Source organism: Rosa rugosa, chromosome 6 (genome assembly GCF_958449725.1).
Source record: "Rosa rugosa chromosome 6, drRosRugo1.1, whole genome shotgun sequence".
Classification (NCBI taxonomy): domain Eukaryota; kingdom Viridiplantae; phylum Streptophyta; class Magnoliopsida; order Rosales; family Rosaceae; genus Rosa; species Rosa rugosa.
The window spans coordinates 15,100,812-15,123,916 of NC_084825.1; the positions used below are offsets into that span (position 1 = coordinate 15,100,812).

At 37.9% G+C, this 23,105-nt stretch overlaps 2 protein-coding genes across 14 annotated transcripts; one reads left to right on the forward strand and one right to left on the reverse strand.

Annotated features, from left to right (window-relative positions):
- Nucleotides 1-1,321: 1,321 nt before the first annotated feature.
- LOC133714333 (uncharacterized protein C16G5.07c-like) lies at nucleotides 1,322-13,789 on the reverse strand. Of its 13 annotated transcripts, none has more exons than XM_062140442.1 (10): nucleotides 13,619-13,786; nucleotides 12,451-12,602; nucleotides 11,757-11,869; nucleotides 11,500-11,578; nucleotides 10,667-10,695; nucleotides 10,072-10,165; nucleotides 9,795-9,881; nucleotides 9,499-9,676; nucleotides 3,303-3,360; nucleotides 3,129-3,210 (listed from the first exon to the last, which is right to left on the reverse strand). In XM_062140442.1, exons 2-9 carry the CDS (start codon nucleotides 12,592-12,594, stop codon nucleotides 3,344-3,346), a joined length of 741 nt encoding a protein of 246 aa, XP_061996426.1. In that variant the 5' UTR covers nucleotides 12,595-12,602; nucleotides 13,619-13,786; the 3' UTR covers nucleotides 3,129-3,210; nucleotides 3,303-3,343. The 13 variants fall into 13 exon arrangements, 12 of the variants coding, with proteins under 12 accessions (XP_061996413.1, XP_061996426.1, XP_061996425.1 ...); XM_062140441.1 differs by having other exon boundaries at nucleotides 3,129-3,221; XR_009848599.1 differs by lacking the exons at nucleotides 3,129-3,210; nucleotides 3,303-3,360 and adding exons at nucleotides 4,375-4,515; nucleotides 4,590-4,934.
- A 261-nt stretch (nucleotides 13,790-14,050) lies between these two features.
- LOC133714332 (flowering time control protein FPA) lies at nucleotides 14,051-22,481 on the forward strand. The gene is made up of 6 exons (XM_062140428.1): nucleotides 14,051-14,643; nucleotides 17,087-17,344; nucleotides 18,028-18,120; nucleotides 18,331-18,971; nucleotides 19,469-20,789; nucleotides 22,127-22,481. Exons 1-5 carry the CDS (start codon nucleotides 14,362-14,364, stop codon nucleotides 20,775-20,777), a joined length of 2,583 nt encoding a protein of 860 aa, XP_061996412.1. The 5' UTR covers nucleotides 14,051-14,361; the 3' UTR covers nucleotides 20,778-20,789; nucleotides 22,127-22,481.
- Nucleotides 22,482-23,105: the final 624 nt, after the last annotated feature.

The following is a 23,105-nucleotide window of genomic DNA, read 5'->3' on the forward strand; positions in this document are numbered from 1 at the left end:
GAAAGTGAGAAGGCTCTCATGACTCAGATAAATCATCGAAAGAAATGTTAAGCAAGCTGGGAAGTGACCTCGCATTGCTCAAACAGAAACAAACAGTGGGATAGTGAGAAGGCTCTCATGACTCGGAATACGATCAATTAAAGAAGTGGTATTCCTCAATCTTGTCTGGAAATGCCCATCATTTAATGGCTTTGTTTTCTGATATATGGGTTCTTATTTTGTAGATTGATGGAGTAATTCTAATATAATGAACTAATTCTAGCATTTTCTACCCTATACGCCCCCCTCCCCAACCGCAATCTATTTGTCAAGCCAGAGTAAGATAACAGCAACAAATTCAGGCCATGAGTCTATTAAGCCACATATAACTAAAATCCTGGTCCGCAACTGGACATCAGACCAAAACCACTAAAAAGAGTCAACGTATGAAACATAATCTGAAAATCTACCAACTCAAACATAAGTAAAATGCGGTATTAACATTTCCAACCATAGGCCTCGGAGAACTAATTATGTACATGACCATGAAGTAGATGTAAGCACAACATAGCTAGGATTTATGAATTTGTAAGGCAATTAAGATGCACATGTAATAGATGCTTAAGTATATGCATGTGTTGACCATGTGTCAAATCAATCCACCATAATCAAATAGGCATATAGAAGACCCGACATAACCTACTAAACTCACATAGGTTCACTAAATATTACCGCTAAAGTGTTTAGGGGCTATATGTGTTTCACTCAAAAACAATTTCACAACATGCGCCGCCATATGCTTGCTATTCGATCTCATCTCCGCTGGGTAGCCCACAACATTCAAGATCAAGAGGTCTTTTATTTGGTTGTAATGGGGCTAAAGGCAAGTGGTTAATAGAAATGAAGGATAGGGAAAGACAAAGTCCATGGAAGCCAGTGAAGCAACTCTCTCTTGTAGAGATTTAAGACTTTTGCTTTCGAATACTAATCACTCACTCTCACCCCATTGTGCAACCCACGTTAAACTACGTAATACTCTTCTTCTTTTTTCTTTTCTTTTCTTCACACAACTTTTTCTTTTCTACTTTTCTTTACCATAAAATTTCTTTCTATTTTCACAAACTTTTTTTTTTTTTTTTGAGAACTTTATTTTCTATACAAATCACTCACACTTATTCTTTTATAACCTCACACTTTTGACTTTTCTTCTTTTCTTTTGAAGCACTCAAACATAAAGTCATTCTCTCGAATCGCTTCACCAACTACCATGGCATTGTACGATAAAAGTGTATAGGCTAGGTAGGAATTTATGGTGTGAATGAACAAAAAGATAATAAGCTGATGATCCAGAGTCCCCACATTTTTCTATTGGAAGATTTGGAAACAGTTCCGAAGAAATGAAAATAAGTATCAACATAGAGACATAAGCATCCGAGAATTGAAACAAGAACTCCAGTCTCACTTTCCTAATCCACTTAAAACCATTCACCATTAACTGGATAACGATTTAAATGGAAATAATAGGTTCCAATCCTGACAAATCAATTCCTGAAGTCAACCTGCCATTTCAATATCCTGCAAAATAATTGAATAAATTAATAAAAATAAAAAAACCAACAAGTTTGGTAAGTTAGTTTGTAGGTGGTGTTAATTAGTAGTAGGTTGTTTGTGTTGGGTTGACCTGGCACCCCTTTCTCAGATCTCCTGTTGGAACAACAGCACCAGGAAAAAGGTTTCCAGTTGACCCATCCAATGCCTTATAAATAATTTTATCAAATTTAAAAAGTATATAAACAAAGCTTTTTGTGATGCGAGTATATAAACAAAGTTTATGGTTCTGTTTCCACCTGTTTGGCAACATTACTCAAGCAGCAGCCTGCAAATCAGACAAAAATATTAGCTCCTTCTCTCTAAAAGACGCAGAATATATTTTCAAGAGTGACTCCCAACATATGCTATCAAACATAGAACATGAAAAATGTATTCTTAGCTGTAGAAGATGCTAATTAAACCAGCCCATTTTCTTCAGATTTACTTAAGAGAAAATACAAATAGATGCAATAACCTAATGTCCTAATACGCCTATGCAGGATAAAGCTCACAGTCCTCTATTTCAAGATAGAAAGGGAAAAAAAAATATTAAAATGAATAGAATCATGATTTAGAAGTTTGGCTAACACAGACACTAAATATTTCATACTAGGCATGTAGAGTTAATCGAATTGTGGAGGGGGGCGAGGCAGAACAACACAAGAAAAAGACCTGACTCAAAATTTCAATAACTAACGTGAGTACTTAAGCAACAGAATAAAAGCACAAGCACAGATGCCGACACAGAATAAAGCTCACAATCTTCTGTTTCAAGGGAAAAAAAAAAAAGAAGAAGAAAAAAGAATCATGACTTAGAAAAACTTCTAACCCAGACACTATATTTCATACCAAGCATGAAGAGTTAATCGGGGAGTGGAGGGAGGAGGGGCAGAACAAGACAAGAAGAAGAAACCTGACACAAAATTTCAATAACTAACTTATGCACTTAAGCTAGAGAGTTGGGGATTTAAAACTGATCTTTCCAAACTAATAAAGCAAAGCCTGTTTGACAAGATGGACAAGGGAAAATCCTATTCATATATGTCACATACTTTAGACGAGAAATATGCAAAACAGCAGATCAATTATTTGGAACTGACATGGATTGCGACCTAAAGAACTTGTATAAGTCCTGAAGGGTAAAGCAGACTACAAAAGATCAGAATGTGCATCTGTGATAGATAAGAAAGTCTGATGTTCTCTAATTAGTGCATGAAGATTCAAAGTGGATGAAACAGCTCGTACAGTTAAGCTACAGCATAGAAAGTTGCAGACAGCTTGATCATTCTGTGCATCTATTATTTCTATATTCCCAAAGAAAAAATAATCCGAAGCAACACTTTAACACAATCAAGGGAAATGAAGAAACTCACAAATGTCCCACTGGTTTCCTCAACATTCTTTGACAAGGCTTGGTAAAGGCCGTGTAGCTCTTCTTCTACAAAAGAATGAAATCAAGAATTGAGAAACGGCAAATGACAAAAGTATCCAACTACAGGAGCTGATGTTATTTCACAATATTAGTATAAATGTGACTAGATTAGTTAAGAGTTGCTTACTCTGAGACTCATCAAGAATTACGCCATCGATGCCTTTGATGCGTTTGACTGCTGCACGGATATCCATTCCTTCTAGCACCTCCTGCGGAAGCTCTAAACAAGTAGCACAAGTCAAGCATTTACAAAGATTTCTTCCGAACACAACTAGAAACATTTGCTAAAGTGGTGCCATACTTATATCAAACTGAAGACACCTCAAGCCCAGTATGAGGAATCTATTGTCGAGTTCGTCCTGCAACATAATGTCGTGCAGTTAAGTTAATATGTTAAATTATAAAATAAAATAAAAATAAATAAATAAAATTGAATTACTTGAAAGATGTTACTACCAGAAATAGAAAAAGAAAAAGAAGAAAAAACAGTAAAACTCAACAGAGGAAAGGAGGAGGTTTTCAGCTTGGGACTTTCTAAATAAACCCAGCAAATATCTAAATATACCCAGCAGTTAAAAAATAATCATTTAATTTCCAACTTTACCCTAAGTCTAATTGCACCCAGCACTGAAAGCCAGCGTCCTCCCCTCCTGCACTACCTCTGCATCAGATTTCGCCGACTTTCAACATTGATCTTTCCATAATCCGTTTGATACAATTCTCAATTCCTTCAATTATTACAAATTTCGTTTTTTTCAATTGTCCAACTGAGAAATTGTTTCTCCATTAAGAAACAATGGAGAACCACCAAGTTCATTATGTGATCAGACTGCTTGAACTTGTGACAATTTCATTGGATTTAGTTCGTTGTTGTGACTGCTTCCATCTGGTATGGTCATGCAAACTTTCCCCTAAAACTCACCCTCCTCTAGATTGTCAGAGAAATCAAACAATAATTAGAAGCTATGACCTGATTGATTTAGAGATTCTAGACTTGTTGTAATCAAGAGCAAATTAAACGTACCAATATGAAATTGTTGATGTATCGTGTTTCGAGATATAAGTTATCATAAGCCACTCTCCCAACCGCAGAACGCATGGCAGTCTGGGCACGCCTAATAGCTGTAGCCATAGGATGTTCAGGAAGATACGAGGCCCGCAGAGCATCCTCAATCTGAAAGAGAGAGAGAGAGAGAGAGAGAGAGAGAAATCTTCTCAGTACCTATACAAGTAATAGCCCTGGAGAGTTCAAGAATTTGCTCGATGATATCACCTTGAGAGAAATCAGACCACTAATTGTGACTGGGCAAAGGTCGTTGGTGAAAACTGTGTGGTCAGGAACTATAAGCTGCTTCTCGTTGGAACACAGCACATGAGCAATTTTATCCATCATGGGAAACAGGAACACTGATTCTCCAGGCATGAGAGTCTCCCAGTCCTCATCAAAACGCTCAATCACATAAACATGGTCTTTCGGGGCCACAACCGAACACCCAAATTTTGCGGGGGCATCTCTGCACATAAAATTTAGACCCGCATAAGAAACCATAACTCATTGAAATCCAATTACTTTTAGAGCATGAATTACCCGACACAGCCGCAGCTTGCATAATTTCGAAATCGGAGATGGCTGAGACGTCTCACAGATCTCAACGCGTTCAAGCAATTACGCCTAAACATACTCATAAATTCTTTTCTTTTTTGTTGGCGGAATTTACAAGTCTTTTCAGGGTTCAGTCGTTTCCTGGTCCGCAATCCTGAAAAACTTTCATACCATCCTTTTTTCTTTTCTTTCCTCGATGTTAATTTTGTATTTTTAAAGTCCATATGCATTCAAAAAATACTATTTTTGTATTTTGTCTTTTACACCACCCTTTCTGGATGAAAAAAAAGAAGGAAAAAAAATAAACGCCCATATGCATTCAATCGGATCCTAAATAGAGAAAAGATAAAAAAAAAGTTTAGAGAATGATAAAACAGTCTATATGACCATATGTTGTGTCAAGCCCGTGTCACCTTAGTAGTGTACGTAGGGAATTAACAGTGACTTCATATGGCATGGGCCATGAAATAAACACTCTCGCTGCCCATAGTTGGTAAGGAAACTGAATGATGAGTATTGATGGTTTTGGCTATGATTGGCAGTTGGCCTGGTTTGCCGTGTACAGGAAACCAGGGTTTTGTTTGGACCCAAAATGAACATTTTGGCCTGACAAGGCACGTCTTGGAGAAATTGAGCCAATATCAGTGGCTCAAGCTATATATTGTCGACAAGCTCAAAATATATATTTAGAGGCTAAATAAAGCCTACTATGGAAGTATGACAAGTCAACTTTAGCATATTTTCCTACTTCGGCTAGGAAAAAACCGAGCTACACAAGGAAGGAGGGGTGGCAGACTAACCAAATGAAATCGAAATGTGCTGAAACTTTCCAGATCCATTCTAGACAGCCCAAGGATCATTTCTTATGAAGAGTGCCAGAGATTGTTTTGAGTGGAAGGCCTTCAAACAATCAGTCCAATTTTCTACAGAAGCAAAACTGGAAAACTGGACCTGTAAGAGGTCCAGCAGCGTTTCCGGCCCAACCACTATATGAAAAGCTCTGAAATTTTACCAGGGTGATCTACACTCATAGTGGAACATTTTTTATGAAGAAGTCGAAAGCTCATTCTGAAGTCTTGTTGGAGAAATAATTGAAGGAATAAAGGGGCAGAAACTGACCTAAAACCAGCTCAATATTCACATGATCATTTCTTATGAAGAGTGCCAGAGATTGTTTTGAGTGGAAGGCCTTCAAACAATCAGTCCAATTTTCTACAGAAGCAAAACTGGAAAACTGGACCTGTAAGAGGTCCAGCAGCGTTTCCGGCCCAACCACTATATGAAAAGCTCTGAAATTTTACCAGGGTGATCTACACTCATAGTGGAACATTTTTTATGAAGAAGTCGAAAGCTCATTCTGAAGTCTTGTTGGAGAAATAATTGAAGGAATAAAGGGGCAGAAACTGACCTAAAACCAGCTCAATATTCACATGTTCATGTTTCCTACCCACATGAAGAAAGCTAGATGCTTTTCTTCTTTTCCTTGGATATATTTTTCAAGACAATCTCTTTAATAGATCATCATCACTTCCATGTTTTTGCACCTTCATGCCTTGCTTTCATTTCATCATTTCTCTATCTTTTCCATATTTTACAAATCACTTTCATATTCCACTTTCATTATTTTTCTTCCACTCATCATTTCACTCTTCTTTTTCTTCCCTATATAAACACCTTCTCTTCTCATTCTAAAACACACATTCACATTCAACAACAACATCTCTAAGATGATCTAAGTTCTCTCTAGAGCAAACCTCTCTAAGAGCAACTCCTCTCCTTCTCTTTCTCTTAGCGGTGATCACACTCCTAGTCCTAGTCTTCTCAGAAGCCGACCTTCAGTGCCACCAAACCCTCTGTCAACGTGCTTCGGTCCTAGTCTCCTCGGGAGCCGACGGTAGTGCCGCGACCACAACGGTTACAGAACCAGCCAAGCAAGGGTAACGCCCTAGCAACCCAGCCAAGCTAAAGTCACGCTTTAGCAAGTTCTCCTCACTTCCCGGTGGTTCTCGCTCTGCTCGATCTACAACATCGAGTATCGATTTGGTGATTTTCAAGAAGCTCAGCAAAAGTCCTCACCACGAGGCACAAAGAATCCCACGACGAGGTTGGTGCTCTCCTCGTCCACAATTGCTTGAAAGAAGTCAGGTCAAGGGACATCCCCGACGACCGCACCCGAACGGTGCTGGCACGCCCGCGCAGAAAAGAGACTGTTGACCAGCTGCAGCAAAATTGCAGCCAAACATTTTGGCACGCCTAGTGGGACTATACTAGAGTCTTTTTTCGTCATCATTGAGATGCCAGGGGAAAATCTTTACCAAAAGAAATTCCTAAAGTGAATTGATGGACAATGTTGCCACCATTGGCGATACCGCCATTAATGATGAGTTTATGCCTATTCCCATCCCAGAGGGGGCAAGCATTGATGAACAGCTCGCGATCATCATGGCCAACATCGAGAGGAATAAAGAAAAGCAAGCCAGGGACATGGCCATTTTGATCGCAAAAACAAAGCAGAGGTTTCGCGATTGGGACCTAGAAATTGAGCAGAACGCTCGAGAAGAGGTCATTTATGAGGCTGATTTGCCTATAGGTGGCAATCAACCTAATGGCCTCACTGGTGAATCACAGCATTACATAGAGGCTACTTATGGAGAACGTCATCAACAAGATTGTTCTTCAGACAAGAAAATTGTCTCTGAACAAATATCTGATGTCTCCACTGATCAAGCCAAATATGTGGCTACTGATCAGATGCATGGGGGGCAAGATATGACCCATGATCATCCCTTTGATCAAGAGAAGTTGGCGACAGTTGGCGACAAAGCCGATCTTGGGACACCGTTATCTTCCAAATTACAATTGGAGATCATGTCTCGTCAACCAACAAAGATACTTGGGGGGCAAGATTACCCCTTTCACGAGCCAAATTCCTCCAAATTCTTCAACGAGAAGTGTCTTTGTTCTTTTCCTATGAGCTCTCACAGGAGGAATTTTTACCCTACAAATTTTGATACATCGGAGCTTGGAGTGAAGCATAGATGGCCTCCCCCGTGGCCTTCTGGTGGTTAGCCAAATATAGTGCTGCTAACTTCTTTCTTTGTTTTTAAATTTCCTGTCAATTTTCAGTTTTCATTTTTATTTTCGTCATTTGTGAATCATAACGGAATAGGTGAAGTCTCTTTTGTTAATATTGGCCTAAACTCCTTATTGGTGCCTAGTTCAGGTCCCTTAAGGTTAAGGGCGGCTTTTATTAACACTTGTTGAACTGTCTTCACACTTATTACATTTCTCATCTTAGTAAGTATAGCCTATGTGAAATGGTGTGTAGAAAGGGGACAACGTTCATGACAGGTTCTTGAATCCAGAAGTGCGTGCAAATGGGCCTAAACCACTATGTGGGAGTAGCTCATGCCAAAATGGATTTTGCCTCTCTTGTTCGCCCTCCCCCACCTGGCCATTTCAGTAAGGTTGCCCAAATGATTTGAAAGAAAATTTGTGTCTAGACGACTATACTTGGGCCGCATGTCTAAACCTTGATTCACAATGTCTTATTAAAATAAAAAAAAATAAAAATAAAAAATACAAAAATACAAAAAGAGTTTCAAATTTGTGCGTCGCGGAGGATGCAAAAAATTGTGTTCTTGCCTAATAGTGGCTGAAACTTGCTAATATACTTAAGAGGCCATTGGTATTGGTCTGGGCACATATACAAGAGGCATTTAATATGCCTAGTATGATATTAGCAGTGGAGGAGGTCAAATCAATATTTTTGCCAATAATTGTGGCGAAAGCAGGGTTGCGAATTGTTGGCAGCGAAGTGGTTTTAATTACATGGCCTCGCAAAGGATGGTTCGCGAAGGAAGACTGGCGATTAATATATGTATGCTCACTATGTATAATTAAGAGGGAGAGAGGCTACTGTTCAAGTAATTTTAGTCAAGCCAATACAAGTGGCTTTGGAGCAACGACATTATAAGAGGAGTGCTGATTCAAGACCTCTTCAGTCAAGACGAGAACCTTTGACTTCGAGGTCTGGGGGGCAATGTTTGGACCCAAAATGAACATTTTGGCCTGACAAGTCAAAATGAACATCATGTGTAACACACGAAATGATACGAAAGAAGAAAATGAAAGATCTTGCTCAATGAATAGTCTATTCAAAGATTTATACTGCTTGATAAAAGCATAATAATGCATGACTTACCAAACCAAGCTAAGCAAATTATGCATGACTTACCAAACCAAGCTAAGCAAATTATGCATGACTTACCAAGCTAATTAAGCAGATTACCTTATGGGAGCAGATCCTGTCCTAACCTCTGTTGTTACCTGAGCTTCCTAAGCTTTGAATTAGATGAAAACACGTGGCTCTCTCTAATCAAATGGTCTACATTTCTTGTTTCTCTTCACAGCCACCTTGTTTCTTTCCTTCCCTGTTCTTTTTTTCCCTCCCTTTTTCTCTCTTCTTCTTTAAAGAAAGTGTGTGCAGTTATTTATAAACGACGGTTGCTATATATTTGACTGGATGTATCTAAGATGTGACTCTCTTAGTCTCTTAGAATTAGGAACCAGTTATAGTCATTTTGTCTGAGACTTGTCTTCTCGTACCTTTTAAACCTCATCATGATGACAACCAAGCATATAGAAAATAGCCACTGATAGAATATAACAACACTGACCTAGGGAGAAAATGTTGAAATATCAATACCCACATGGAAGAGACAGTCACACAACGACTCACAGCCAAGGCTATACATCAATCATGTCACAGATATAAAACAGTGAAAATGGTGGAAATGAAAAAGAAATTGAGATGTGCAAACAAGAATAATATTGAAGGATGATATGCTTATATATAGAAAGATAAAATAAGAATGACGGTAAATACACTGACCTCCAAGGGAAGACTCAATACTTCGATAAAGCACAGATGATGTCCCTAAAGAAAGATCCACACGAGGACTTGCAATCTGGCTCTTTTGTGTCCTCTCAAGCAAGTCAAATTTATCAGATTTCCACACGCACTCCAGAGTGATAAAATCCTCTTGTGTAGGGTAAAACTCCCTGAAGACCTGTAATAATTGTGCAGGAAAAAAAAACATTTAAAATAATAATGACAAATAAAAAGCTAAAAGGTATCTAGGACAAAATTGCAATGAGCATAATTTCCAAAACTAAAGAAGGGCTGACCTCAACTCCTTGATTTATTTTAACTGATTGCTTCTTTTGGGAGAGAGAAGAAACCATGTTGAATACTGAAACAACATCAAGCAGAATCTGTCGAATATAAGACATAAAAGAGAAGTCAGCAGATCAGTTCCGGGATTCCGGAATCATAAATGCAGTGCAGCACTTAACAGTAAGAAATGATCAGACAAGCTTATATGTCACAAATTACCCACTAGGCTTGATTTATACTCTGTACATTATTATCTTTATACATATTGGAAAAGGGTCATGGAAATACCTGTTGAACCAAAACTCGAAGTCGTGCAAGCAAAGCTAAGATAGTCAAAGAGAATCCCATGAAAAAAGATCGAGCCAGCAATGCAGATATCTGACTGTAGAAAAGTCAAGGGTAACAAGCCCACATAATGCATATGTCAATACATGCTAGAAGACCCAAGTATTAATGTATTATAGAAACGGCATAGGCCTGTTTTTGAAAGTTTCCCAATCAGTGGAAGATAGCATAGTAAGCCTTTGGCAAAGTTAAAAACAATCATGCTGCAACAAAAAAAAAAAACAGAAAAAAAATTTGTGAAAGTAAAAAAAATACTACATCACAAACTAAATCATTTAAAATTCTTAAAGTCTTCTGAAGAGCTGTGGTCTTCAGATGTAAGATTTTTATTCCAAGACTACCAGGTAAATAAAATAGACAAGACTGGTAATGTGAAACTTATGTCACATATGAGATTTGGATGCCTTGGAAATATATGGAAATCTTTATAGTCTGTTGGATAGCCACATTAATCAACCCAGTCCGTCAACTTTCAAATCTTCTCTTCCATATGATAATACTATACATTTACTATATGTAACCAATAAGAAAAGGATACATAGCAGCCTTCAACATTGGTTCAACCATCTGCAACACAAACAAAACACATTTTAACACTTCAGAATAATTAAAATATTTCCATGCTGGACCATTCTATAATGTGCACACTGCAACTATAGAATCATTGTAGGATTAAGTTCCACGGAGGCCTAATTCGTGACAAAACTATGTTTTGGATTCAGAGCTGAAGAAAATTATAATTAGTGGACTAGTTTCAGTATAAAGACTTCTCCCATGACTACTATCACCACATATGGTAATGAAAGAAAACACACTTATTCGAGTTAGCCATGTTACAGAACTCAATTTACAGCATTCTCCAACTAATAATTTAACACATGATTTGTAGGATACATTCCACAACATAAGGTGTTGAGGACCATGCACTTGAATTCACTCATGTCAGACACTTCTTTGGACACTCATTTGGATACTCATCAAGTATGGAGTTCATTGGCTTAGAAAGAGTGTCAATAAATTTACACATGTTCCCATATTCTAAGGTATCTTTGGCTTTTCACTTTATACATATTTCTTCAGGTCAAGGGGATATTAGAGTAAACAAGAAATATGCCCCTAGTTCACATTCTCAGTTCATAGTTAACTGCTAATGAACACCAAATTACCATTCAGGTCAATTATAATGGTGAAAGAACGTTCAATTACTCTGCAAGTGCAGATTAGAAACCTGAAAGGTTGCAGCAGTTGTATCAAACAGAGAGCAGTTAACGTTACTTACATGAATATGATAGTGAATAATACAATGTTAACCATACTAGAAGTGCAATTCAAGAGGACAAAACTAAGTTCATATGATAAAGCAAGAAACACCTGTGATAGAAGACGTGCAGCTCCCAGAAGTCGTTCCATGAAATTATATTTTCCACTTTCACATTTTCTTCTCTTCAAACTGTGACAAAAGGGTTTGACAAGTGACTAAATATTAACTATGTGATCAAGCTGCTGAAACTTCCAACCCTATCAAGCACTCAACTGAAGTTTTCCCACTGGAAAAAAAAAGAAAAAAAAAAGAAGCAGCTTTATCGATATACGACCCATGTGATGACAATTCCAATTTCGTTTCTTACCTTTCTAATAGATGCACCTTTTGCTTGGGTCTCTTTCCAGTGATACTTTGGAAACAGCAGCCCATAATCCCCTCCAACTTAGTTGATTGTAAAAGCCTCAAATCCCTCCTTACCTGACTTACATACATACATATAAAAAATTAAAGAAAAAAGGTAAAACTTGAGACTGATTGTAATCAGCATAGCAACCTCAAATTATATCCAATTTCTGCCATTTGGCTTAATTAATGTATATCGAAATCTTTTCTTTCTTTCTGTTCCATCAATTTTCTCAGCTACCAAACAACAGAGGAATAAGCTTAGAAATTAGAACAGATAAATAAGGTGTGAAAAAAAAATCCACAATTCTCCTTATCGTATATCTGGAAATGGTGATGCAAACTACAAAGACAGCTAAGTTTGAAATGTAACTCATTCTAATACGGTTTGGAAAATCATGGTCATTCGCTCAGAGACGATCAAATTTGGCAAAAAGGCCTTCCCCTAACTGCTCTCACAGCTTTTAGTTTCAACTTATTTGGCACTGGATGCCTTCGCCTCTTTTCTTAACTAGTTGTTTTGCAAGTCTTTTCTTATCTATAAGAGATTGTATCTAGTTGTTGGCAACCTGTTTGTCCTCTTTGCTTCTTAATTTTCAATGGAAAGTTCTACATAAAAATTTCACAATTGTAAACAAGGTGTAGAAGTTGTGGACCTTCATTAGGTACTGGAAGTACGAGGAACGTCTATGCTGGTTCTTGTTCTTGTAGACCACTCTTTCAAGAATAGCACACTCAGCTCGGAGCTGACCAAACAAAGACGTCAGCTTCTCCTCAAGAACTTCTGCTTCAGAATCCATCGGGAACCCTGCAGATTAAATTGTTACTATGGTTAAAAACACTCTTATTACATAAGAAGGATAAAATCATTTTTCAAAAATTGTTTCCGTTAAGCAACAGACCAGCATGACAACTAGATTTAAAAAAAAAAAAAAAAAATTTGGGGGGGGGGGGGGGGGGAGAGAAATCTTGTAATTAGGAGTTTGAGTAACTAAGACTATTTGGTTTTCATGTTTGTGATCTAGTTTCTTAATTTAAATGATGCAGTTATTTTAATTCGTATTAGTATGACTATGTAAACCTTTCGAGAGTCAATCTCTCTATTCGAGATTGACTCTTCCTCGAGGGACTCCTTCTATGAGGATACCCATGGTCCCTCACTGGAGATTCAGAATCATTTCTCAGATTACGCTCCATCAAGAAATTTGCAAGTGCTCAAGTGGAGTTCTCCCTACTAACATAAGTTCAGAGACAAACTAAAGTTAGAACTTCAAGGACTACCAGATGAAAACTCGTCTAAAATCTAACATCTAAATGAATAAACAAATATCGGAGAATATAACAAATAAAACACAATCCTAAAGCTCAAGGTGATGTGTTGATCTACTATGTATCTATATCCCCAAAACCAAATGTTTGTTAACTCAGCTAATTTGGTAGCGTGCTGGCAATAAATAAAACAGGGACTACAAGCCATCTACAACAACTACCAAGCCATACAAGTAAACCACCTCACTACCGAAAGCAATCGACTAAAAATCGATTTCAAAGCTTTACGGAGCAATGAAGATTGCAATGAAGCACTGTAAATCAGTTAGAAGATTGCTCTAAATTCGAAATTCGTTTCTCTCCTCCAAATCCTTGTCCGATTTCTTTACAAAGGAATACTGGTTTTCCTACTGTTTCTCATCAGTAACTACAGATGCCGAATTACTCTTTATGCGAAGAGCTTAGAGCATTGAGAGCCTCCCAGTCTCTATGTAACCCTAATTTGCAACCCAAAGAAAATTGAAAATCGCAAAAAGAAAACATAGAATTGATTACCTGACTGGAAATTAGTTCGTTCGTTGCCTTCAACAAACAAACAAGATTGAGATTGAGAGCCTGACTCACTGCAACTTCAACCTAATGATGCTATCGAACTTCAACCTATGGATTTCGAGTAAGGGTCTCGGTGGTTCACGGAAAACGTGTTTTCGACCTACCCATCAAAATTTAGAAAGCCCAAAATACCCTTGCATTTAAAAAACTACTCTCTCTTTTATTTTTATTTTTTATTAATAAAAAAAAAAAAAAACTACTCTCTTAACCTTCACAATTCACAATTGTACATGCGGCATTTGTTTCAGATGATCGGACAAGTGTAATATTCCTATTCAAGTAAAAAAGTCATAATAAATATGTATATTCGGGAGGTAGCAGTATTCCTACGAAAAAAGGAAAAAAGGAGCAAAAAGAAAAAATATAAAAGGGTTAAAAAGCGAGAGAACAAAGGGTTTGTTTTGGTCCAGTGGATAACACCAGACGAAAGAAAGAGAAGCTCTCCTCCTCCTCCTTCTTCTTCTCCACAGCTCTCTGGTTCTGTTTTCGAACTCAGCCGTTAGCAACACAGAGTGAGATTATCTTCGCTTGGTCTTGATTCATCGATCGGTTTCGGGGACGACGTAGAGCAAAATCTCGGGTTTTCGATTTCAAATATTTTCTAAAGTCTTCAAATCCAACCCTAACCCTAAGCCAGCAATCGAATCCAATTGGAGTGATAGGATTTTCAATTGGAGTGACAGGAGATGGCGCCGGCGGCGGCGAAACCGGGGAAGCAAGGCGGCGGAGACGAAGGAAGAGCGGCGTCGAACAATCTGTGGGTTGGGAACATCGGGAGGGACGTCACCGACTCGGATCTGTATGACCTGTTCTCCCAATACGGTGCGTTGGACGGCGTGACGTCATACTCGACGCGCAGCTACGCGTTCGTGTTGTTCAAACGCAAGGAGGAGGCCGCGGCGGCCAAGGAGGCTCTGCAAGGCACTCCTGTGCGGGGACAACCCATTAAGATCGAATTTGCTCGACCGGTTCGTATTGATCTTTCTGCTTCTTCTCCTTTTTCTTTTTCTCTTCCACTTATTATTAATATTATTGTTATTTCTGTATTTCATAATTCCTTGTGTGAATTTGTGGAACAAGTAAGTTTGGGTCTTTGTGATTACAAAATCCAATTGTGCCTAATTCATCAATTATCTTCTCTGTTTTAACTAATTTTTAACTTTTCTGTTTGCGTTCAATACTACGCGACTTCGATTTTTAGGAGGTTTAGGAATTATTAGACAAGGATTTGGTCTTCGTTTCGATCCGAATAGTTCGTGTTTAGATTAGAGAATGCGTTAAATGAATTTCCTCCGTTTCGGTTTCGTAATCTAATTGGTACCCTGGTTTGGATGAATTATCCAAAGATGATCGTTTTCGTTTTCATTTGATTGAAGTTTTCGTTTAATTGGGTTCAAGCAAACGATATGCAAATTTCTTTAGGGGAACAAGCCTTTAACACGAAGCCAAATTACCAAAGATGTTAAATCGATAGAGAGACGTTCGTCGGGGTCAAAACTCTTAACCTGTCCCAAAAATTGCAAACGACCAAGGGTCCCTCCCTTCTACTCACACGACCAATCATAGTCCGATATGAATGAGAGTCTGAAGGTGTTTTAGGCGGAAACAATGACAGTAAACTTCTCATAATCTGATGTGCTTCGTGTGTAGTATGTAGATGCTAGTAGCTAGCCTGTTGGTAACATCTGATGATCAATATACTACTGGACAAAACATTTAATAGACTTAATCACAAACTTGTCAGTCACCAATGTGAGTGAGTGTCTACAAAGCAAGGCGTGTTTCTCTTATACCTCAGCTTAACTTGTACACACCACCAATCTGGCATAATCATATCTCAACATTTAAGGTCCATACACAACACAAAAGGATCTGAAAATTCTACAATTTTATTACCTAGTATGTTAATAAATAGGTAACCTCCATATCCAACATAATCAAAGTTTGTCGATTTTATGATTCAGATATGATATAGCTTGACTACGCTACCTAATAATGCAAGAAACAAGATGGAGTATGATATGTTAAGTCCCAAGGTCTCGAGCTCAAAATGGAGAACAAATATTCTTGAACCAAACCGCTCTGTGTTCATCAACTGCATAAGGACTAAAGCATCTCCATTCTATCTCTTGCAACAAACAGATAGTTCCTAAACAAATCACTCATATAACGCATCTGGGAGGGGGATATCATGGCAGAAAACTTTGTTTGGTTTGGATAGTCATGATGAAAATAGAAAGACTACAAATTTTATTTTATTTTTTGTTACTTGTATTTTCATCTTCTAACTGGAAGGACATGGGGAAGAAATCGATTTCCTTGCAAAGGGATAGGAAGGGGAAATTGTATTTACTACATGATGATCGGGAGATTCTAAGATTGATTTTGGCATCTGGTTATCTACGCGCCATTTAATTTAATTTTATGGGGATAATTTTAGATATCATTCATGTTGGACAGAAGACACAATCTGGATTTGATATCTGGATGAGTTTGACCTGTATTCCTTTGATGTATATCTGCTGCATGTTCGAATGCATGCTTACAGATTGCACAATTTGCTGCCACTGATCACAATGTTACTCTTTTGCTAATCTTCCATTCCGGCTAGCTGCATTTATTTGCACCAGCAATCTACTGTATGTGGCCATTGTGGGGTCTTAAGCTTAAGGGTTTACCACTGCAGCAGAAGTTTACTTCTGTTTTGCCTTCCAAGTCATGAGAAACACATTTCAAGGAGGGAGGTTGTAGCTCCAGAACCCATTCCACAATACGTGGCTCCATTTACTCTACCAATGCTGTTGTTATCTTAAAAAACACAAATAGCTTCTCAGTTTGTATACATTCTATTGTGACTTATCTATGCACTTGTGTAAAACAATTTGACCATTTTATTCTTCGCAAAATAGTAACGTGAGGTAACAGCATGGACATCCCAGTTACTTCTTTTGCACGCCATATCAAAAAGAGAAGCGAGCTTTCCCCACTAAAGTTAACTTCACCTTAGAAAGAGTGCAACCATCCTCAAAAACAACCAAAACTACCCATCAGTCCCTCGCTCTCAAAGATTATGATGCAAAAAGTTATTCAAATTGGAAACCATTTAGCCAATTGGTTACCATTCCTCATTATAGGTCTAGGTTAATCTTAAGGAGAAGGCATGTAATTGTAATACATGTGTTTTCTCCCTCTGCTTAGTTTGCGAGTATTAGCAATGCCATCTATTATACAGATTAAGATTTTTTTAAAGTACTCGCTCAATTTTTCATGCTTCTGTATATTGTTTCTGCTATCCATCTGGAAGTATTAATAATGCTTTGCACCTGTCTTTCCTGCCTTTCACACACATTCTTGGCCAGGATCTTAAACTTTTGGTTCTTCCGTACAAAGTAACTATGTCTTTAATTTCAGGCAAAACCATCCAAGAAGCTATGGGTAGGTGGAATTAGCCCATCTGTGTCGAAGGAAGAATTAGAAGAAGAATTTCTCAAGTTTGGAAAATTGGAGGACTTCAAGTTCCTTAGAGACCGGAATACTGCATGTCTTGAATATTGTAGATTGGAGGATGCTTCTGAAGCAATGAGAAATATGAATGGGAAGCGATTGGGTGGTGACCAGATGCAGATACATGTGGATTTTCTTCGATCACAACCTTCGACCTCAAGAAGGGTAGGCTTATTATTTAGTGTCTAGCATGATTCGTATTTATATATATGATTATAATCATTTCTGTTACAATACTCATTACAGAAGCAGACATCCATCATGTGTTTTGTAGAAAAAAAAAAGTAGACATCTTATCTTATGTTGAAAAATTGATAGGAGTATGTTATAGGTTGTCTGTCGAAGTGTTAACTGGTGCTGACACTAGGCTTAAGAGGCTTCTTCTTGTTTCTTAATTTTGTTGGGTGAAGACATATATGAAAATTATTTGAACTTATAAAAGAAAACCTTGCCTACTTTGAAGGATTGAGTGTATGTTTTGGAGTGGTTGTGCATTTTTGCGAAGGAACTTAACATTGATTTACTTCTTACGACTGGATTCACATGAACATAAGCGTGCTTATCTAGATAAAAGTTGAATGTCAAATGCAAATACACCATCTTTGCTGTTGAGAGACATAGAACTTGTGTCCTTTTCAACAAATCATTCTGTAAAGGGCATATTTCAATGTGAATTTGGAGGAGTTGAATATATGTATATGCATGTTTTGCATGTGTATTGGAACAGCTCTATGTCAATGCTTCAGTTGCTTATAAGCTAATATATTGAGAATAGATAAATACTAATTTCTTTTCCATTTCTTATCAATTTGTAATGAGTTTGTCTTTCCCTTCCGTCATTTGAACAGGAACAGTTGCCTGACTACCGAGATGGACAGTTTCTTGGCAGAGGTATCATGGGGCCTGCTGCTGATTCTCATTCTGGTCATAAAAGAAAACAGGTGAATACTTCCTTAATAAGCTGCTGAAAGTGTGTTGTTTTCTACTAGATAAGCTTATACTATGTTTATTGTCTATGCTTGAAGCTTCTTCATGAGAATTATTTGTTAGGTGATTATGTGACAGACATCTTACCTGTAATCGTTGATGGTTTTTTGGTTACACTTTTGTGATAATTTCTCAAGATGTATTTGTATCAATTCATGTTGCAGCCTTATTCTCAAATTTCTGGCCAACCCAGTAGCTCAGTTCTGTGGGTTGGGTACCCTCCTTCTGTCCAAATTGACGAACAAATGCTCCACAATGCCATGATTTTGTTTGGTGAGATTGAGAGGATTAAAAGTTTTCCTTCAAGGCACTACTCATTTGTCGAATTCAGGAGCGTAGACGAAGCTCGGCGTGCCAAGGAGGGTTTGCAAGGCAGGCTTTTCAATGATCCTCGGATCACAATTATGTTTTCAACCAGTGATCTGCCACCAGCTGGCCCATACCAACCGGGAGGAGGCAAATGGTCTACTCCTAGACCTGATATGCATCTATTTAATGAACATTCAATGAGCAACTTAGGGCCTGGAGCTCTACCACAAAGTCCAAGTGGTAACTTTCTTGGACCAAATGACGTTCCAATGAGGCCTTTAGGTCCTCTGCCTCCTGGTAGATTTGATGATCTGCTTTATTATCAAGATGGCAGTTCCAAGAAGAGCCGCCTTAGTCCACCTGGTGTCAGGGGCATAGTTGGAGGTCCTAGGCCTCCTGATGATGATTACATCTGGCGTGGCATTATTGCCAAGGGTGGAACACCCATTTGTCGTGCTCGTTGTGTCCCTGTAGGCAAAGGGATAAGAATTGAGATGTGAGTACACAGCCTTTTTCCTTTTTATTATCGGTATCTCCTTCCTTTTGTCTGTTTTCCATTGTGTTATCTTGTTAGAGGTGACAGATAGCATCTTTTTTTGGTTTGTTTCTGCTTAGTGCATGAGGCAAGCTAGCTATTACTTTCTCCACTACGCTTTGTATTAATTTATTACCTTCCCAAAACTTTCCTGCTGGCCCCATGATACAACTAGAAAAGCACTCAAGTAAGCAAATAACCTGATTTCTTTACTTGAGGTAGAGACATTACACATCCGCATTTTTGTTATCAGGTCCCTGTTTCCTGGTTATATGATTTTGAACTACTCAATCTTTTCTTGTGCTATGTTTTTTTGGTTTGGTATTCAACTTTGTCAAATTCAACTAGTTCTCACAATCTTTGTATTAGCATGATGAATAATCTTGTGTGTGCAAGCTGATCAGAGCATGTGTCAACTGTCAAGTATGGCTATAATGTTTTTGTTTTCTGTTTTGCAGTCCTGATATTGTTAATTGTTCGGCTAGAACTGGATTGGATATGCTGACAAAACACTTTGCTGAGGCCATTGCATTCGACATTATGTTCTTCTTGCCAGACAGTGAAGATGATTTTGCTTCCTACACTGAATTCCTTCATTATCTAGGTGCGAAAAACCGTGCTGGTGTTGCAAAGTTTGATGATGGGATGACATTGTTTTTAGTACCTCCTTCAGACTTCTTGAAGACTGTTTTGAAAGTTGCCGGCCCTGAACGTCTGTATGGTGTGGTTCTCAAGTTTCCACAACAAGTTCCTAGTGCTGCTTCCATTCAGCAACCATCACATCTACCCATTGAATCTTCACAATATATAGATAAACAGCAGATTCCTCCTATACATGCTGAGTATACCATTCCATCGAAGGATGAACATGGTTTTCCTATGGAATATTATAACAGGGTTTCAAGTGAGGACTCAAAGCTTTCTTCAAAATCACTGTTTCCACCTACTAGCGATTCTTCTATGGTGCAGTCAGTAACCCAAGATTATTCCTCTAAATATAGTAATAGTGCTGCAGTATCACAGGCTGGAGTTCCATTATTAACACCTGAACTTATTGGCTCTCTGGCGACTTTACTGCCTGGAAATGCACAGCCGTCTTTGCCAGAAAGTTCGAAGCTATCGGCATGGGAAACAAGATCAGCAGTTAGGCCCTCATTTCCTGGATGGAAACAAGATCAACAAATTTCTGATCACACCGGTCATGCATTGCAACAGTTAGGTAGTCAGTTCAATCCACAAGAACAAAGTCTTCCACAGTACCAGCCTACTTATCCATCCGGTTCAAACACATCAAGTTACCACTCTGGTCCACTGGTGCTTGGTAGCACCCAAATGCCAGATTCTTCTTCTGTCAGTCTGCCTCTGCCGCAGGCTGCAAGTTCTTCTAGGCCCTTGAGTAATTTTATGGTACCTTCTCAAGGTGGACAGATAACTGGATCCTCGCTTCCCAGTCATCCAAATTATTTGGCTGAAGCTCTGCCTGTCAGTAGTTATATGACCTCTTCTGGTGGTAATTTGCAGTCTGATCAGACCTTTGTGCCATTAGGGGCTAATAAAGTTAAATCAGAATACCCAAATCAGATGCAGCAGCTTCATTCTGCAATTCTGGGTGCTGGTCAGAGTACCTCAGAGGGTGAGGCGGACAAAAATCATCGCTATCAGTCCACACTTCAATTCGCTGCTAACCTTCTTCTCCAATTACAGCAGCAACAACAACAGCAGCAAATGGGTGGTCAAGCGAGCAAAGGGTCTGGAAGTCAACAATGATACTCCGTATAGGTATTCCTCTATAACATATACTATTGAATGCATGAATGTGTTACTTGTATAGAAAAATACATATTTTGAAATTATGGTTAGTTGGCTAATCTATTACGGTGCTTGTTTCTTTTCTTTGTATGTTGTGCTCGTTTTTGCTTTGTGTTAAATATCATAGGCTTAGGGTTTAGCACAGTATATTTCCTAGGAGATCAAGCTATAGCATAGGCTTGCTGTTAGCATATGTGCCCAGTTATTTGTTTCTGTTTTGACTCTTGAAGGAATGTGTTTGTTCTTATGGTGATAAGAGTATGGTTGGTTAGCTAATCTTTTTGCTTGTTTCAATGACATATTAATGTGGTGGGAGTTTTGGTTGCATAGCATAGTCTTGCTGCAAGCGTCCCTGCTCAGCAATTTGATTGTGGAATCCTAGTTCTGGTTTCTTGCAATATTTTTTGATTATTTGAGTTTCTCCGAGAGTGTTTCTGTGAATTGTCTGTTCGTCTAGATATATGTATCTATCATTACTTTTAGAAACACTAGGTACAATTCAAATGTTATTTTGGTGGTTCTGGTATGGTTGAAGTAAATTAGTGCGGCTTTTTTATATATTTTCTTGGATGCATCTATCAACTGAAATATGATTTAAGTTCAGATTAAAAAAGGAAAAAAAGCAAAATGATTGAAGTGTTTTGAGTTTTGACTCTGTTGTTATGTAATTAATCTTTGATGGATCGATCGTATGTGTTGTATCCTATTCTTTAACATTTTAGCTATAAGAGTTGATTGATCATTTTTGACTTGTAATCTTAATTGGCCGCTCGATCTGCTAAATAAAGAAAGCATCCCTTGTATTTCTTCCCACATCTTTTTTATATATCAGACCATGAATCTTTCTGCCTTTCCTCGTCAATCTATTTGTCCACCTGCAAAATATGAGATTTATTTATTTATTTTTTGGCTGAGAGCAAAATATGAGATATACAACCACCCTAAATTTTTCTTTTCTTGCTTTGCATTTGATCTACAATAATGTAAGCATTTTGTGCTTTTATCCATAATATTATTTAAAGAAATTAGTTTCTGTTGACCACAATGTAAAAGTTGATATTGATAACCCGTACATATTAAAATACATACCAAACGATCTCTACTCGCTTATTCAATGAGCAGGTGATGTTTGTACTTTGAAGTGCACTAGTAGATAAACAATTTTGAGCCGCACCATTTTGGCAAATCAAAAGTAATTTTGACAATAGATAGATGAATTACGCTTTAACTCTTTTTTTTATTTTTTATTTTTATAACTAATTAATGGGTACTTGGACTAAATTTTGGAGCGCCCCTTTGCTTTTCAGAAAATGGACGGACTTCCGCGCTCAGTAGTATCACCAAAAGGATCATTGCTTGCAATCAAGCAATGCGATCCATGCTCCTGCGGTAGGCTCGAGGAGGGACCTCTTTACCTGCGAGAAAATCAACCATTTTCCCTTCGGAATCTGCGTGTATAACAAGCTCTTAGTTTTTTTTTTTTACGAGAAAATCAACCATTTTCCCTTCGGAATCTGCGTGTATAACAGCTTAGTTTTTTTTTACGAGTGCCCGTTATGTTCACATCCCCTGTCTCATAATCGAAATGGCGTATTGTAGTGTAGATCTTTTCATTTTAAATTATAATGACAAAGTGAAATGTACATTGAAATTTCTTTTTCATAGGTTTTTTTTGGCCCCATTTATTTCTCCTTGCGTGCCAATTGGCTTTTTAATTTAGAAAAGAAAAAAAAATCAATTTAGTCACTCAACTATGATTCATTCGACACTTCTTTCAATCTATTTTAAAAAACTTTACTGTAGTTGCTCGATTTGTACTCTGTTATTCAATCTATTTTAAAAAACTTTACTGTAGTTGCTCGATTTGTACTCTGTTATTCACTTTACTCAATTTGTACTCTGTTAAAGCAGCAGCCACTTGGAGCAAGAAATTAAATCTTGATAATTGGATGCTCATTTCTTTTCTGAGGCACGCCAAAATCAAATCCTCAATCCTACTCTGTAAGAGCCTTCTGATACTCATTAAGTTACATGAATACTTAAATGGGGCAAGCCAACACCATGTACCACACAAAGCAAGAACTGATGCACAAATAAGAATCTTCTTCTTCCTCTTCTCCCAGTCAGCAGTCTTTTTCTCAGACTACTGGTACCTATAGTTATGGCAGAACCTTTAACTTTAGTTTACACTGTTACTAGCTTTTGCTATAAAAGAAAATTACCTTGCCTGCAAGCATGACTCCCAACAAGATTACTTGCAAGCTTGGGTCCAAACACAATAACTCA